The 16,777-nt window shown below is 38.7% G+C and overlaps 3 protein-coding genes across 3 annotated transcripts; 2 read left to right on the top strand and 1 right to left on the bottom strand.

Moving 5' to 3' along the window:
- The first annotated feature begins 201 nt into the window (after positions 1 to 201).
- Positions 202 to 4,608, top strand: LOC134666805 (gastrula zinc finger protein XlCGF8.2DB-like). Its single transcript, XM_063524103.1, has 7 exons — positions 202 to 475; positions 642 to 754; positions 2,054 to 2,224; positions 2,671 to 2,822; positions 3,287 to 3,407; positions 3,885 to 3,984; positions 4,397 to 4,608. Exons 1-7 carry the CDS (start codon positions 368 to 370, stop codon positions 4,577 to 4,579), a joined length of 948 nt encoding a protein of 315 aa, XP_063380173.1. The 5' UTR covers positions 202 to 367; the 3' UTR covers positions 4,580 to 4,608.
- Positions 4,609 to 6,199: 1,591 nt separating this feature from the next.
- LOC134666682 (putative neutral sphingomyelinase) lies at positions 6,200 to 10,270 on the top strand. The gene is made up of 6 exons (XM_063523913.1): positions 6,200 to 6,416; positions 6,550 to 6,723; positions 7,044 to 7,227; positions 7,614 to 7,768; positions 8,653 to 8,845; positions 9,066 to 10,270. The coding sequence occupies exons 1-6, from the start codon at positions 6,376 to 6,378 to the stop codon at positions 9,534 to 9,536; spliced, it is 1,218 nt and encodes a 405-aa protein (XP_063379983.1). The 5' UTR covers positions 6,200 to 6,375; the 3' UTR covers positions 9,537 to 10,270.
- A 586-nt stretch (positions 10,271 to 10,856) lies between these two features.
- Positions 10,857 to 16,601, bottom strand: LOC134666790 (transmembrane protein 184C). Its single transcript, XM_063524086.1, has 6 exons — positions 16,103 to 16,601; positions 15,572 to 15,811; positions 15,035 to 15,316; positions 14,549 to 14,648; positions 13,885 to 14,059; positions 10,857 to 12,297 (listed from the first exon to the last, which is right to left on the bottom strand). The coding sequence occupies exons 1-6, from the start codon at positions 16,363 to 16,365 to the stop codon at positions 12,065 to 12,067; spliced, it is 1,293 nt and encodes a 430-aa protein (XP_063380156.1). The 5' UTR covers positions 16,366 to 16,601; the 3' UTR covers positions 10,857 to 12,064.
- Positions 16,602 to 16,777: the final 176 nt, after the last annotated feature.

The raw sequence follows: 16,777 nt of genomic DNA, 5'->3' as shown, positions 1-16,777 counted from the left end.
ATAACCAAACCATGACCTTGGTACGGTGCGGTAGTGTATTACGGCTATAACACTGACCGGACCGTCGAGTAAAGCTAGGTTGCCTGTCACAATATACCGGCGCTTTTTAGTGTGGCTTAAATATTCCTGAGGTTTGACAACAATATTTTTTTTTCCTTGACATTTGACGTGTAGTCTGTAGAGTAGAAATTAGGTTATGCCTCGCCATTGCCTCGCACTATCGGTTTTAAGCGTGCGAATTTCGAAATTTTATGATTTAAAAGTGAACTGACTACTATCAGATAAATTAAATCTTAGAATAAAATCCGCACCAATATTATACAGACCGAGTTTTTTTAATAATGTGGTAGCGATAGAAAATACAAACATGCAAACTGAACAGAAAACTTTATATCGCTGCACTTTTGAAGCTTGCAACAGCGTATTTAACAGACCCTATAGATTGGCGCAACACTTGTTAGTTCATAATAACATTGTAAGTATTTAAAGTATATTATACAATATTTACTATTAGCTGTTTTCATTGATGGAGGTTATAAGGAGAGGTTATAAAAACCATGGCACTAAAACGCTAACTTGGTAAAGAAAATCGTTTAATCTATGACTTTTGATGTCTATACATGTGATAATTTTCTTTTCAGAAAGGTTTTCCATGTCCTGTAAGCAGCTGCGGCAAAGCTTATACGAACAAGAGTCATCTAGATAGACACATCAATAATACACATAAAATTAATGAAAATGATATGTTATTCAGGTATAAAACTACCATTTATCCAAAGTAAAAGGCTTCAAATTATGGCATGGGAATAGGCGGTCGATTTATATAAATCATTAGCCGGGTACTGACTGAGCGAGCAGCCTCGTGAGGCAAATCCTCGGTCAGTCAGGACATGCCTCGCCCGAGGCAAACGTTGTCGGTTTTTACCCATGCTCAAAGGCGCCTCAGTAAGTTTGCCGCGCTCAAGACGTTTGTGTTTTGCCTCGCTTGTTCGCCGCATGTTAGCGCCATGGATAAAGAACAGTGCCTTAAATTGATACAACTATATGGTGAATATAGACGTTTATGGGATACGAAATGTCCCGATCTTACTAACAGAGGACTAAGCCAGGAAATATACATTCCAAGAAGAAGTAGTTGGAGGTTTGCTAGGTTGCTTATTTTGGCCTGTATAAGAGATAACAGTTTTTAGGGTTCCGTACCCAAAGGGTAAAACGGGACCCTATTACTAAGGCTTCGCTGTCCGTCCGTCCGTCCATCCGTCCGTCCGTCCGTCCGTCCGTCCGTCCGTCCGTCCGTCCGTCTGTCACCAGGCTATATCTCACGAACCGTGATAGCTAGACAGTTGAAATTTTCACAGATGATGTATTTCTGTTGCCGCTATAACAACAAATACTAAAAACAGAATAAAATAAAGATTTAAATGGGGCTCCCATACAACAAACGTGATTTTTGACCAAAGTTAAGCAACGTCGGGAGTGGTCAGTACTTGGATGGGTGACCGTTTTTTTTGCTTTTTTTTTTTGTTTTTTTTTTATTATTATGGTACGGAACCCTTCGTGCGCGAGTCCGACTCGCACTTGCCCGGTTTTTCAAATTCAATTTGACTCATTCTAGTAAAATTTTTATCTGCGTCATCGAAGGACAACTCCTCAAACAATCTGTTCCCAGCTTGTAATCTGTTTTGGTACAACAATTTCTTCCAAAAACGTTTAGGTTTCCGTTTTCTTTTTTTTTACAAGCCGTAGAATTATTAGAAACGCAGTGGTAGCGACAGCTTTTCGAATGAACGGCCTCATGACACGTGACTTCACGTTAAACTGAGCGCTCGATGTTTGGCTCAGGCGTCACCGTGGCTCGGCTTTTCCGCGCGCGGCAGCCTCGTGCAACAAATCCTACTGACCGAGGTTGCCTCGCGCCGCATTCTTTCGAGGCTGCCTCGCGAGGCTGCTCGCTCAGTCAGTACCCGGCTATTCCCTTCATCATATAGGGTGGGGATGGGGCACAATGAGAATACACCAAATTATTGTATAACATTATTGTCACATTTTGCAGCTGCCCAACATGCCTAAAGAAATATGCTAACAGACAGAACTTGAAGAGACATATAAACATTACTCACAAAGTGAAGATACTATTTTCCTGTGAAATTTGCAAGTTGAATTTTCTGAAGAAACACCAGTTAACAGCACATATGTACCAGCATACTGGAATTATGTTATTCAGGTATACTTACGGTGACATTCATATTATTTAACACATTTTCAGTAATGACTCTACTGTTTGAAATTTGTTACCTTGCCTGGTACCTTGTGTGTTTGTGATCATACTGTATCAGTTGGTATAATGTCAATTTATTAACAACACGCCCTAAAAATGTTGATTTCTCTCCATATTAGTAATAAATTAACACATTCATTGCGGTAGGGGGTCGAAAGACCCCATACAAGGTATGGCTAGTTACAAGTTACACTAATTGCCGGGTTATTCCCACTAGTACACCACCAGTGCGACAAATACCTTGTAAATTATTGCATGTGACTTTTTTCCCAGTGGTAAAAGGTGGGAAAAAAATCCCAGCAGTTACCACTGGTAACAACTTGGTGGTAACTAGTGGGAATAATTCCTAATTTCCCCAGTGAAAGTGTTAACTGAAATCTTGTAAATTACAGCTGTGATCTTTGTCACAAAGAATTTGTGAGTCTCAAGGAAAAGAAGAAACATGCTCGACAACATAAGATATACAGGTGCTCTGAGTGTAATGCCACATTCAGCCTGTGGTCTAAATATCAGAAGCACATAAAGTTAGACCATATGGGCAGAGGTAATTAAATTTACATACCTACATTGTCATTTATGCCTAAACACTATAGTCTGTATCTTTAGGTATTTTAAAAAAAGTAAACGGAATAGTGGATCAGTCACTGAACGACCTGACTTTAACCAACATTATTTGATCATGTAATGTTTTCAACTACCCTCAACTGGCTTAAGGAGCCATAAAAATACAGAGTACAATTAGAGTTTTTATTCAATTAAACTACTGCAACTAATTTATTTCTCCCTTCCCCTTTTTATGTAAAAATGTTTGTTAATGTAAACAGCTGTTCAACCCTAACAATTGAATGTTTTTTTTTATAGCCTCCTGAATACTATTAGAGCTTAATAGAAGACTAAAAAGGTTCAAGAACTGCTATTTATGCCATATCTCAAAGATTGTTTATGTATTTGATATCTTTTCTGCAACTTGTTTGATATAATTTTACTTATTGCTATTTTATGTTTCAGCATTTGTTTGTAATGAGTGTGATAGACATTTTAAACTACGCAGCCACATAGTGCGGCACATTAAAACACATTCGAAAACACAAAACAGAACTTTTCCATGCCCTTATGAAAACTGTGCCCGGTAAATATTTTTAAATTTATTTCTTTAACTCACAAATTACAGTAGTCTAACAATATATGAACTAGTAAATATAGAAGACCCACAATCGCCACACAACGCCGTGTGCCCTGTATGCCTCATCATTGTTCTAGATGTATTTACTATCATCTGGTCATATGCAGTCATAACTCATAGCATAAGTAATGCATTTATAATCATATGTATGTATATGTTACTATTAGCCGGGTCCACACAGGGCGAGCATACGCGTGAGGCAATCTCCTCGCGCACAAAACAGCTAGTGTAGACGTGCCTCGGCCGAGGCGGCACGCGCGAGGCACGTCTACACTGGCCGTCTTGTGCGCGAGGAAATTGCCTCGCGCGTATGCTCGCTCTCTGTAGACCCATCTATTGACGTAAAGCCTCTAGTAGGTATTAATTATTATGACAGCATTTATTTTTATTTGCATTACAGTTTGATCCATTTTTCCATTGCAGGGTTTATTCAAGGAACAGTAATTTAAAACAACATATTTTAATGAAACATGAGAGAATAAGACATGAATGTAAAATATGTGGAGCAGAGTTGAGTACTAAGGTAATAATTCCATTAATTTATTCCAAAAGCAACAAAAATCAATAAGTTGCAAGGCCACCGCCAACTTATAGGGAACGTGCGCGTTCGAGGGTCTGCCATCTCATGCCCTGAATCGCTAACATAACTCTTATACTCGTAAGCAAGTGCTACCCCTAAAGTACACGCACATTCCCTTTTGCATTCTAGGATTAGGAGAAGTTGGTAAATTGCGTCTTTCTCTTTTACTCCAATTAAGGCGTAATCTGAGTGACAGAGAATTATACCCACAATTCGCGAACTTCGGTGTTCGCGGTGGTTATATTCTCTTAAGCCCCTTCCACACTCGTCGCGTATAGCGGTTTCGCGAGCGGGCTTTTGTTTGTAAATGCGTGTTTTGTTCAACACACGCCTAACAGTTTTTATTTTATTTTAGGCCAAGTTGGTATTGCACTTGAAGCTACACAGTGAGCCAAATATTAAAACCAAGCCACCAAAAACCAAATTGACTGGACGAAAAGAGAGGAAAGATGCGGGTTGTATGAAAATTTCTACGGCCATGAAGCTTGCTGGAGTCAAAGAAGCATTAGAGCCAGAAATCATTGATGTTATTGCTTGATTTTTATTATAAATGCTTTAAAGTAATAATGTTACTTTAATTTATCTACTTTCCTTCGCGATCTCCATAAAGCCAAGCGCGCACCACGATTTTTTGTCGCGCGATAATTTAGTCGCAGAAATGTAACGTATGGGTTTATATGGCGGTGCGCGCATATGCGACAAAAAAATCGCCGCGATTTTAAAATTGTGATTTGTTACATTTTTCCGCGACAGCGCGCGACGCGATTGTCGCAAAGTGAATTGCAGCATACGAAGCTGTATGGCCCCGCGCGCACTGCGATAATAAAATCGCAGCCGGGACCTCAGTTAGTGATGGGCCAAATCGAAAAATTTTCAAACCGAATAAGTCGACTCCGATTTAAACCCAAATCGGTTTGCAAACCGATTTGGCCAAGTCGATTTAACTTCTACTTTTTAAGTATCAGTAGTTCAAACCGCTCCGTAGTCTTTGAGTTGAGGAAATTGAATTGTCAATTTTACGCTTTGTTCGATCCGATCGACAGCAAAAATTTTGACTTAAAAGTGTTGTAATATTTTTTTAGTTTTGTTGCGCGGTAAATCACAATTTTATAATTTCTAAAGCTAAAACGGGAAAGCACTATACGAGCAAGCAGGAAAGAGCGTGCGGTCTCGTGCGATTTCGTGTCATTGCCGCGAATTGTTGAGTTAGCAAATCGACGCGGCGCAAAACTGCCAAACCGATCCAAGTATACCGCCAAATCAATCGCTTTAAGCCCATGCGAAATTGAACCTTACAACATAAACAATAAGTTTCATTTTACTTTACCTGTAGGTAGATACCAAGTTTCGACTCGACTCAATAATGGCGGCAATGTGCATGGCAACATTTTTCTTCGTGGTTTGAAATTGATTTGCGTACATTTTAATCCTCAATATGTCAAATGAAAGTGACGCATCAACAAATATGAAAGGATGCGTTTAGAGCGGGTGAACGTATCTTAAGTCGATTTACGGAACACTCACGTCGATTTAGTCGACTTCAGACCTAAATCGGTTTGAACCGATTTGTGAAGTCGAATCGTAACATCGCTAACCTCAGTCGGCATTTCGCTCTCCAAGCGTCAACATATCGGAACCTGCTTTTCCAATGGAGTTAAGCGCCCTCCAGACTATGCGCGTGAATCGCGGGCGAAGCCGCGAACGCGAGTGTGGAGTCTAGTTCGCTGATATGCGAAATCGACTCCAGACTCACGTTCGCGGCTTCGCGCCGCGATTCGCGCACGAGTGTGGAGCGGGCTTTACAAGATGAGACGCTAGATGTTGACCAAGTTGCTGCGTCGTGAAAGAGAACAGAAAAGGTTGGGCCCTTGCTGTATATATTCTTATATCTATGCGGGGTACGGTACCAAGGTCGCAGTACGATACGGCAGTGTGTTAGGACTATAATAATGACAGCTCGGTCGTGTGACAAGATAAATGAGCGTTTAATTCAGTATCTCAAACAGTTAATATTATGTACATGTAGTCTGAGAGTACAGATAAATTTAGACTTTTTGGCTTTAGTATTAAGGTTGAAATTTGTATTAATATTTTGAAGTTTACGAAACTTTATTTTGACAGTACTCTGATTTTCATTTTAAATAGGTTATCATCATATCCATTTGCTATCTATTAAAATAATTTAATCTTGAGACAAATCATTACTTATTTTCTCGTTATGAATTATAAGAAGTAGCACAGTTTAAAGCATATTATAAAGAAACTAAGATAGTACTAAAAACTTCAGAAGTAAAACAAGTTTCTTGTTTCGTGTCGACTGTTTTTTTCCTTGCCATGTCGGACTTTTCTTTAAATATTTTTACGCTTAATTGTTGGTAAGTTACAAGCAAACTAAATATTTCAAAGTTACAATGAAGTTAGGTAAATCATTAGCAACGGCGCTAATAAGTTAGGTATTATGTTTTTAAAGCTTACTTAATTTGTTTAAGACGCCTCTTATTGTTCTAGGGGTATACCTATTGTCTCTAAAAACAGAAAAGAACGAATGGAAGCAATCTCAACATATTTACAAGAAAGTTGTCATACAGTGGTGTGTCTACAGGAGGTTTGGAGTGAGGATGATTATCTGTTTATTAAAGAAAAATTGAAACGCAACCTGCCCTACTCACATTACTTCTACAGGTATTTTACTTTGTTTTCTAATGCACTAACAGTACCTATATTTTAAAATTATACCATTAACATTGATGTTGAAATACTTTGCAAAAATATCTAGTCATGTTTATATTAACTAGTTACATGTTGTTTCTTAGCCTCCTTACATTTTATATTTATTAGTTTGAGCACGAAGTAGAAGTATTCCCTAAATGGTTGTTTATGAAAGCTAATCTTTTGAACTTTTATGAGAATAATGCTATTATTCTCCTAAAAATTCAAAGGGTCCCTCGAAACTAAATTTCTATAACTGAAATTTATTAATGTCTTTTTAAATAATTTCCCAGTGGAGTCCTTGGATCAGGTCTCTGTGTTTTCTCGAAGTGGCTTATCCAGGACGTCTTTTTCCACCAATGGCCATTGAACGGCTATATCCATAAGATCCACCATGGGGATTGGTTCGGAGGCAAGGGTGTCGGTTTGTGTCGGATCCGAGTAAAAGATAGGATGGTTAACATTTACTGTACCCATGTAAGTATTTCAATAAACTAGTATTTTAGCTTTAATATATCACAATTTAAACTTACATGCGAAAATGCTAATAACTGGTCGAGTCAAATTATGGTCACTATGACAGTTCCATCAACATTCAATTATCTTTTGGTTGGGCTAGATTTAAAATGTTGTGGATGAAATATGTTTTTGCCACATTTGTATTACTCAAGTAAATGTTAGAATACAAAACATTTTATATGACAGCTACTCCATAGGAAAATAAACTATAAATTATCTATAATCAAATATAGATTACTTTGAATTCTAAAAAAAATGTGCAGCCATGGCTATGTTTAAACTAATTTATTACCCCTAAATCACAAAAACAAATTTCAATGTTGAAATTACATTTTTTTTTTCAGTTGCATGCCGAGTACCATGAGGATGACATTTACTTAGCACATAGGACTCTGCAAGCACATTCCACTGCAGAGTTTGTAAATCTGACTAAATCCACAGCTGATGTATCAATCCTTGCTGGAGACCTCAACACAGGCCCTGGTGATTTGTCTTACAGGTACCTATAATGAAACAAATATGTACTTAAGAGCCCTTCAACGTGCGCCACAGCTTAATAATCGTGATTATTTAAATTTAACGACAGATATTGAAAAAAGGCGGCTGCTACGTACTGTATTGTGTATTTAAGTACCTTTTGAATACATCAAACTAGTTTTTATATTGCTGGATTCGTCAATCTATGCGTCCAAAGTTAAAACGGCCGTTTTTGTTTTGAGTGCCTAGATCGACGAAACCAGCAACATAAAAACTAGTTTGATGTATTCAAAAGGTACTTAAATACACAATACAGTACGTAGCGGCCGACTTTTTTCAATATTTTTGGTTAAATTTAAATAATCACGATTATTTTGCTGTGGCGCTAGTGTGCTCGTTGAAGGGCTCTTAAAAAAAAGCGGACAAGTGCGAGTCGCACTCACCCACCGAGTGTTCCTTATAAATTTCACTTTTTAGTTTTTAGAAAATCAGGTATTGGTTTTCGGTATTTCCTCGTACATGTAGTGTAAGACGATTTTACCTACTTGCCAAATTTCATAGTTCTAGGTCAAGGGGAAGTACCTACCCTATAAATTCTGATTCATTTGAGTGTTGAAATATAGGTTTTTTTTACGGAATAAATGGCCGTATCTTTTTTGCCGTTAACTTAGAAATTTGATTTTTTTCACGACTTCAAGGGACTGTAGGTGTAGACCTGACCACGCGTTCCCGAGACAAAGAGTCTTGACAGACAGACGGACGAACAACAAAGTGATCCTATAAGGGTTCTGATTTTTTCCTTTTGAGGTAAATAGCCCTAAAAATTATAAAAAGACGCGAGGAATGCGATGTTGTCCGTCTTGAGTATTTACTGGTCTCTGGTAAAGTTAAATATTTTTCTTTTAGATTAATAACAGAACTTCCATCACTCATAGACCCGTACGACTTAGAGTGTGAGAATACCAACCCTGCTGTTAGGAAAGCCACCGGCACAAACGACAACGCCAACAACAGCTACTCTGATCAGAAGCAAGCGAAGCTGTGCCCTGAGGGGAAGAGGATTGATCATATATTGTACCATGTCAACTCTCAGTGGGCTGTAAGTTTATTCGGATAATTTTTATGTAGGGGAGATCGGGATTTGTTCAAATAACATGAAATCAATTTTTAAAAACTTAGGCCTGAAGGATATTGTTCTCAATCGACGCCATTAAGTTAATGGGGAAAATAACTAGCCCAATCATGTGAATGATAAATAAGCACTTCTGATAAAGTTACTTATATTTTCTAGATGCATCTAACATGTATTTTATTTTTAGGCCGAGGTAATGAACTTTGGCAACCCACTTGAAGATAGGGTGCCTGGGCAGCAATTTTCATACTCGGACCACAACGCAGTCGCGCTTGAACTCCATATGCGGCCGACAGAAGGCTCGTACAAAGACCACAAGGTCTATAACAAGGACGGGTCACTGGATGACACGATTGCAGCCGCCTACAAAGTCTGCGATGAGGCATTCTCCAACTTATCCAGAACAAGGAAGCTGTATTTGATTGCCGGAGGACTCATCTTCATGTTTCTACTAGGCTCGTTCGGTTATTGGCCGGACTACGTATTATACAACGTGCTAAAGATAATTATCACTGGACTAAGCTTCTATTATCTGATAATGGGGACTTTGTGGAACAGAATTGAGATGAACAGCTTGAAAGCGGGACTGAGCGCTCTTGACAATTTTGGTAAAAGCAGGAGCCAGTTGAAAAAGGGCGATGGAGAGTCCAGCCTGTGATAATAGTGTTGATTTTGATAACGAAGATTACAATTAGAAATTACAAGGAATAGCAAAATTAAATGTGATGATGTAACAATAACGTCCATTGCATTGTCGTTGCCAAGAAGACACTAAATGACACCAATTGTTCAAATAGAAAACGCTCTTGTTGATAGTCAAGAAAAAGGTAAATACCTATGTAAGTTTTAAAGTTCAGTATTTGGTACTCATACGTACTACAATTATTTAATGGTTGATGGAGGATATTGTCTGTCCCAACAATTTTTTTTAGGACTAGTCCCATATTATGTTAGTTAGTTATAATGATTAAATATGCCGAATATCTACTTAAACATTTCAATATTATGCTAATATCAAGCTGATCTGATGATGCAGTTGTAAGGGCGGTCAACTCATCGAAGAAAAAAACGGGACCTCCTACAGTTTGGGCTCATTGGAAAGGTTTCGAAGAGTAATTATCAATGGGGATGAGGTACAGACAGCTATAAAAAAAAACATTTTTAAAAGGCTTTTATTTTATTTATTTAAGTGAGTCAGTATAAACCACTTATTAATTTCTTTGTTATCTTTCTGATGTAAGATTATAATAGTTATTATTTTAATTTCGTCAATGTTATGCCCCTATCTATATTATTTTTTATACGTATAAAATGTACGCTACATTCCATTATTTTCAATTAAAACTAATATTGTAATAAATATTACGAAATATATTTATCAATGAACTAAAATTGATTGTATGTCTTTCCCGTAAATTGTTTTCCGGACATTTGAGGCGCAGTTATAGCACGCAGACGCAGATGCCCTTTTGAGCGGATACTGCCCTTGCCCGTGTCTTTGAGACGCACGCAGAAGCAACACCGACTAATCTAAAATGTACTAGGCTACTGAATGAAAGCGATGAACTAAATATTGGGCTATGGGACAAAAAAATCGGACGCATGCCTAATAAGAGGGACCTATTCAATGTTATTTCCGTCCAGCAAACGGTAACTCGCTCTCACAAAATGGGCCTACAAAAAGCGAAATATAAAATAGCTCAAGGGCAAGACCGGTGTGAGGGCTGAGTGTAGAGAGGTAACACTGGACCTTAATAGCCAACTCGCCTCTTAAGGGGCCCACTGTTACTAGTTCGCCGGACGATATCAGCCTGTCAGTTAATAGTAAAAGGTGACAGTGGCGAACAACTGACAGGCTGATATCGTCCGACGAACTGGTAATATGTGGGCCCTTTTATATTGATTGACATAAGGGTAGGACAATTTGCTTACCATGATGACTAAAGTTTCGTTTGAGTGAAAATGAAACTCGTGCATATTGGATAAAGAAATATGTATTTTTAATTCTAAAACTTAACAGACGCACCGCTCCAAAAGTTGCGGTATATATCACAATTTATATTCATAACATAATATATTAAGGTATATTTAAGTCAATATCGCAGATCAGAAGATCTTTTAATTAGGTATTAGTAATTTAAACCTATAGGTACCTACTTAAAGTGCAAAAAGCAATGTTACTCAGGTTCCAGCTTTGGTAGAATTTAAGATTATGCTTAGCAATTTGGAATGTAGAAACATCCAAATTAATTAAGTGACACAAAAATCAAACTCAGTAAACATGTGTTATCAGTTACCTAATTAAATACCTAGTGAATCAAATCAAGAACCATTACCATTTGTAACTGGTTTTTTATCAGTCCATTCTCTTTATTCTTGATTTTCCTTAATTTTAATATCAATGTTTTTGGCAATAAAATGTGATGTAAGAAATACGAAATAGTAGTTAAAAAGAAAATTCATTTATAACAAAGAGAAAATAATCACTACGTATTTATAATATACTCGTAATCGTTTAAGAGCTTCGCCCAGTTAGAATACAAATATCGTGTGACAAGAATAAGCCATGTTTAACTAGGTCATCTATTTTCATTCGGGGTTCAAATGAATAATTCCGCAAGCGCAAATTCACACATGAAAAAGAAGTTAATCATGCCTTAAAAATATAAACTATATTCCTCCGAACCGAGTGATAGCTCTGGGCGCGTAGCCAACGTGCCAATCGTTTACGCTTCGTAGCGTATCTTAGTCATCCCTCTCTATCACTCTTCCCCACTAGTGCGACAGTGACGGTTGCGTTTCGTTCACTACGGAGCGTTAACCATTGCACGTTGGATACGCACCCTGATCTGACGCCGATGCAATTGCATTTATGCTCCACCATTTAATTTCTAACTTTCCGTTACAACATTAGGCAGGTACTTAACAAAGGTGACCTGTCGGTAGCCCGTAGCCCGAAACGTCAATGGCCGGGTCCACACAGAGCAAGCATATACGCGCGAGGCAATTTCCTCGCGCACAAAACTGCCAGTGTAGACGTGCCTCGGCCGAGGCGGCGCGCGGGAGGCACGTCTACACTGGCAGTTTTGTGCGAGAGGAAATTGCCTCGCGCGTATGCTCGCTCTGTGTGGACCCAGCTAATCATCACATTTACCGTACCTATAAAAACATATGTCCAGACCTTACTCATGCCTGGGGGTCGTTCACGGAGCCCAGCAGCGGCTCAGAGTCGGCGGAAGCGGTGATCGTCGTGTCCACAGAGCCGTACACCGAGGGCCGGATGTCGACGACCGGCTCCTCCACGGTGAGGTTGGGCGCAGAGCTGCTGGTGGGCTCGTTGACCAGACGCGAGCTCTCGTCGTAACCTCGGGCCATGTGGTACATGGACTTGCCTCGCAGTCGCCGGCTGAAGGAGCTCCCTGTTGACAGAAATTGTTTACAGCCTCCAGTTAAAGGGGCCCACTGATGACCAGTTCGCTGGACGAAATTAGCCTGTCAATTAAACGCTAAATTTGACAACTCCGAACAACTAACAGGCTGATATCGTCAGGCGAACAGGTAATCTGTAAGCCCCTTAAGCAGTTAAAAAAATATTGATTATAGAAGAGGTGTAACGTCTAATGGCGTTCATGCTCATGGATAAGGGCCCTTTTCTGATGGGAAGCCACAAAGAATGTCTCAATTGCAGGCTGAAAGAACATTCTCGGTGTATATGTTACATTGTCTGCAGGTGAAACACAGGATTGGGTATAGAATGGGTAGCCAGTTGTGTCAACAAACCAATAAATAAGACCATATGGCAACACCATAAGGTACATGTCCGCTTAAATAACTGTTTTGGTGTGTAAGTGCAGCGAAGGTCGATTGATAACGTGCACGATAATAGTCCAACTTATTTTTGAGAATAGATAACACTAGTTAAACCGAAGATTATCGTCCCATAGTTCTTAATTCGCTGACATATTTTTGAGTAGATATGATGTGTGCTCCCATATTTTTACATTTGACTGTACCTATATGAGCCGCTATTTTGTTTTTCTAATCTTTATCCTATTAGTCTATGAATAACTAATAGACGTGATAAAAATGGTAACTATGTTAGATAATTATATTAATTACATAGTTAACATTTATTGTTGACCTCATAAACAAATTACTTCGCGACAACTTTAAAACTTTAAAACGTCATTAGCGCTCGAAAGTATAACAGCTTTTGATGGACAATATCTCAATGGCAAATTCTAGCATAAAAACACACTATCAATTAAATCAAAGCAATCAGTGACAGAATACACAATCTCAGAGCGGGTATACGCCATTCTCGTTTCTTGCTAGATAAATAAAATTTATACACACATTCCGAGATCCAAAACAGAGAGCGCGAAACGCGCGATAACCATGACACTGTATTTTGGACATCGGAACATCAACATTGACTCCCTAAGTCCTTACTCGACCCAGGATTCAGCTAATTTATGTAGGGATTATACACGACAGTCTCATATGAACGATCCGAAGCAACACGAGTAAGGCTTGTGCCGCGCGAGGCATATGCCGGCTGTATACACTTGGCACCGCACCGATCCAATCGGAGAAGCGCGCGACACGAGACAAGGAAGAGCGAGACGAGAAGGGAGCAGTATATGATGTAGGCTCTACACACTCGACGAGACACCCCGAGAAAGGCAGAGAACGAGTGTGTATATACTGCTCCCTTCTCGTCTCTCTTCTTCTCGTCGCTCTTCCTCGTCTTGTCTCGCGCTTCTCTGATTAGATCGGTGCGGTGCCAAGTGTGTATAGCCGGCATATGCTGGTGTTGTTGACTCGGATCGTTCAGAATATGACTGTCGTGTTTAATCCCTTCACATATTAGCTGAATCCTGGGAGAATAGGAACTTAGGGAGTCGATGTTGAAATATCCGATCTCGCGTTTCTCCGATTGGATCGGAGCGGTGCCGAGACTCAGCGAGAGGCTCTCGACGAGCTGGCATGAGCTGGTGACGTACCAACAACGCCGAGGTGCTCGGAGATGTCCCGCTTCACGTCCGACACGTCCCACATGGCGAGGAACGAGCCGAGGCAAGAGCGCGAGTCGGGCTCGTGCCGTGCGAACGGCTTGTACGAGAAACTGTAGTGGTGCGCGATGGCCGCTAGGAACATCTCGATGCAGATCAGGAAATCCTGGAGACAAAACGCAATCTTTAGGATTATACTCTGTATCTTTAGATATTTAAATAAAACTAAACAAAATCTTCCCTCAAATGGGTCCTTAAGCCAGTTGAGGGTAGATGAAAACATTACATGATCAAATAATGTAGGTTAAAGTCAGATCGGTCAGCGACTGATCAAGGCGGTTTTGTATTTGTTTGGTTAACCAATAATTATTATGATATAACTACCCGAATAATATAACAAATTGTTTACTTTTTTTTAAATACCTAAAGAGAGACTATATAGGCCTCACGCTCGTAAGTTTACAGTGGGTGTTATTGTGTGGCCCCTTAGTTTGATAGCGCCTTTCATGGGAGCTGTAAGAACATGGGTGAAAGTAATAAGCGTCCTTAAGCGCCAAAGATTGAGAGTGCCTTATTTGAATACCGGCCCAATTCGAACAATGTTTATAAGATAGTGGTATGGTATGATCTGTCTGGTTTAAGAAATTCTTCATACCTGAAGTTTTGAAGACATGATTTTGGTATCTGATTCTGGTATTCCAAATAGGTTTGATATAACTCCACAATAAACCAGAATGTTTATAATCACACCTTGGCTGTAAGAAAATAATACTAATTAGTTGTAGTACTTAATATGTTCAACAATTCTGCTAATTGCTAAATTGATTAGTATTCAGTCATAAGCAGAAAATGGAGTAAAAAATGTGTATCAGTAATTAATGTACTAATAGCCTTTTCCACTAAGCAAACATACCAACTGGAGGGAATCAACTTATATGCTTTTTTTTTACTAAAAACGAAACGGCAACAAGTTATATGCATAGCCTCTAGCCGCCCAGAGACCTATAAAAAGGTCTCCTGTACTATTCTAATTTGAACATTGTGTTGACAAAATAAAATTTCATTTTGCTTGGCAAGGTTTGACATATGGGCGGCTAGAGGATAATGGTTGTTAAACATCTGAATTATATCAAATACTCACAAGAATGAGAAGAAAACAACAGCTTTTATGCAAAGAAACTTTCCAATAGGCTTCATCGGCTTCAACTCCACCCGGTTAGCTCTATAGAACAGCACCAGGCAGTACATGGCCAAAAACTGAGACAGATTATTAATGGCTATCATGTAAGGGAACGCCACGTTAGGGTTGAAGTCACTTTCTCCATACACCCCGCACAGCTCACAGATCATGGAGATGACGGTGGTGACGGGCCGCACTACTGTATACTGTAGGATGCCATGTTTGCAGTTGTGGACAAATTCCCTGGACAGATAGAGATATATATTAGAGCTAGACCAAGAAAAGTCTGCACCGATTTTGATAGCCCACGCAGTGCAAAAGTGTTATTTATATGTCATCGTTTCATAGAAGTTTGACATTGAAAATAACACTTGCACTCCATGGGCTATCAAAATTGCTGCACACTTTTCTTGGTATAACTCTATGTGATAATGATAAATAAATAAACAGAAAATTACTTATAATTACTATTAGTGTTAATATTATTGTCCTAATCACCTTCCCATTTCCCATGGTGCAAGGCAGCAGAGAGGAAATATGTGATAAACTTGAGGTTTCGTTTCCAATAGTGCCTCAAGATCTTGATCTTCATTGAGGTAGTTTAATAAATACTTCATGAAGTTGTAGATGACATATGCTTCATAGCATTCTCGCAGAGAATCCATATAAATAGATTGTTCCGGAAACTGTAAGCCTAGCCAGGCATTTAGTGCATAGATTGGGACCATCCATAATATTCTGTGGAGGGAAAGATGTTTCATTAACAAAAACATATAATATAAAGAGAATATAGGCCACAAAATTATAAAAATAATTGATCATTCCACTGCTGTAACATAGACATTGTTAGTATTAGATTACCTTATAATATATTTTATAAATTGTACATGCAGATGTCAATCACAATGAAAAAATTTATGATGATCAACTCTGGCTAATGTGGGTTATGTGGGTCTCGAACCCACGTCTTTGGATAGAGGTAAGTCCGACAGTAAAAAAAAAATAGGAAAATAAAATATTGACATGTACCTTATTATGTGTTTCTGTAAAGAAGGTTTTGTGTAATGCAATACATGTTGTGTGATCTCCCATATCGAGATGGGCATCGCCAAGAGGACAAATCCGCCTCCCACCAACGCGCCCTGGTCAGCTTTACTAAATCCATTGCTTATGGAATGAGCTATCAATATTGGCACTAAAACGATTATAAGTATCACGTACAAAGCTACTAGCAGCGGTTTAATCCATAAACGCCACTTACTAAACAATGAAAACACACTATGAGAACACATCTTCTATTGGTTTTTTACATAATAAGTAATGAGAATATCGAAACAAGTTTAGTTTCACAACATTTTCTATTTCTATTTTACGCACGGAAGACATGTAACGAACCGACGTTGGATACTTATAATAGAAAATAATGCACGACAACAACGAAAGTAGACGGTTCAAGCTAAACTGATTATTTAGTTTGATTAACAAAATATATTTATTTTACGTAGATATTTATCGACTGACAGTGACGTGAGTGACGCAGCTGACTGCAGGGTTGCCAACTCCAATTTTTTTTACCCCTAGAGCTCAACTTAAAAACCCCTAAAACTGTACTATTATTTTGGAAAACCCACTAAATAAAAAATAAACGAAAATACGTTTAATTAATTCTTTATTTTATACATTTTACAGAATTTAGTACATTAT

The sequence above is a fragment of the Cydia fagiglandana genome, chromosome 8 (genome assembly GCF_963556715.1).
Source record: "Cydia fagiglandana chromosome 8, ilCydFagi1.1, whole genome shotgun sequence".
NCBI lineage: Eukaryota > Metazoa > Arthropoda > Insecta > Lepidoptera > Tortricidae > Cydia > Cydia fagiglandana.
Note: the sequence above shows the minus strand (reverse complement) of the source record. Positions and strands in the feature narration are given on the sequence as shown.

Bases quoted from the DNA above. Each gene is read 5' to 3' on its own strand.
- LOC134666805 (XM_063524103.1), top strand. From the start codon at position 368: ATGCAAACTGAACAGAAAACTTTATATCGCTGCACTTTTGAAGCTTGC. The intron at 3,408-3,884 runs GTAAATATTTTT...TTTCCATTGCAG, and splicing joins CCTTATGAAAACTGTGCCCG to GGTTTATTCAAGGAACAGTA. The intron at 3,985-4,396 runs GTAATAATTCCA...ATTTTATTTTAG, and splicing joins GAGCAGAGTTGAGTACTAAG to GCCAAGTTGGTATTGCACTT.
- LOC134666682 (XM_063523913.1), top strand. From the start codon at position 6,376: ATGTCGGACTTTTCTTTAAATATTTTTACGCTTAATTGTTG. The intron at 6,417-6,549 runs GTAAGTTACAAG...TTATTGTTCTAG, and splicing joins ATTTTTACGCTTAATTGTTG to GGGTATACCTATTGTCTCTA. The intron at 8,846-9,065 runs GTAAGTTTATTC...TTTTATTTTTAG, and splicing joins ATGTCAACTCTCAGTGGGCT to GCCGAGGTAATGAACTTTGG.
- LOC134666790 (XM_063524086.1), bottom strand. From the start codon at position 16,365: ATGTGTTCTCATAGTGTGTTTTCATTGTTTAGTAAGTGGCGTTTATGG. The intron at 14,649-15,034 runs GTGAGTATTTGA...ATTTTCTTACAG, and splicing joins GTTGTTTTCTTCTCATTCTT to CCAAGGTGTGATTATAAACA. The intron at 12,298-13,884 runs GTACGTCACCAG...TTCTGTCAACAG, and splicing joins CGAGCACCTCGGCGTTGTTG to GGAGCTCCTTCAGCCGGCGA.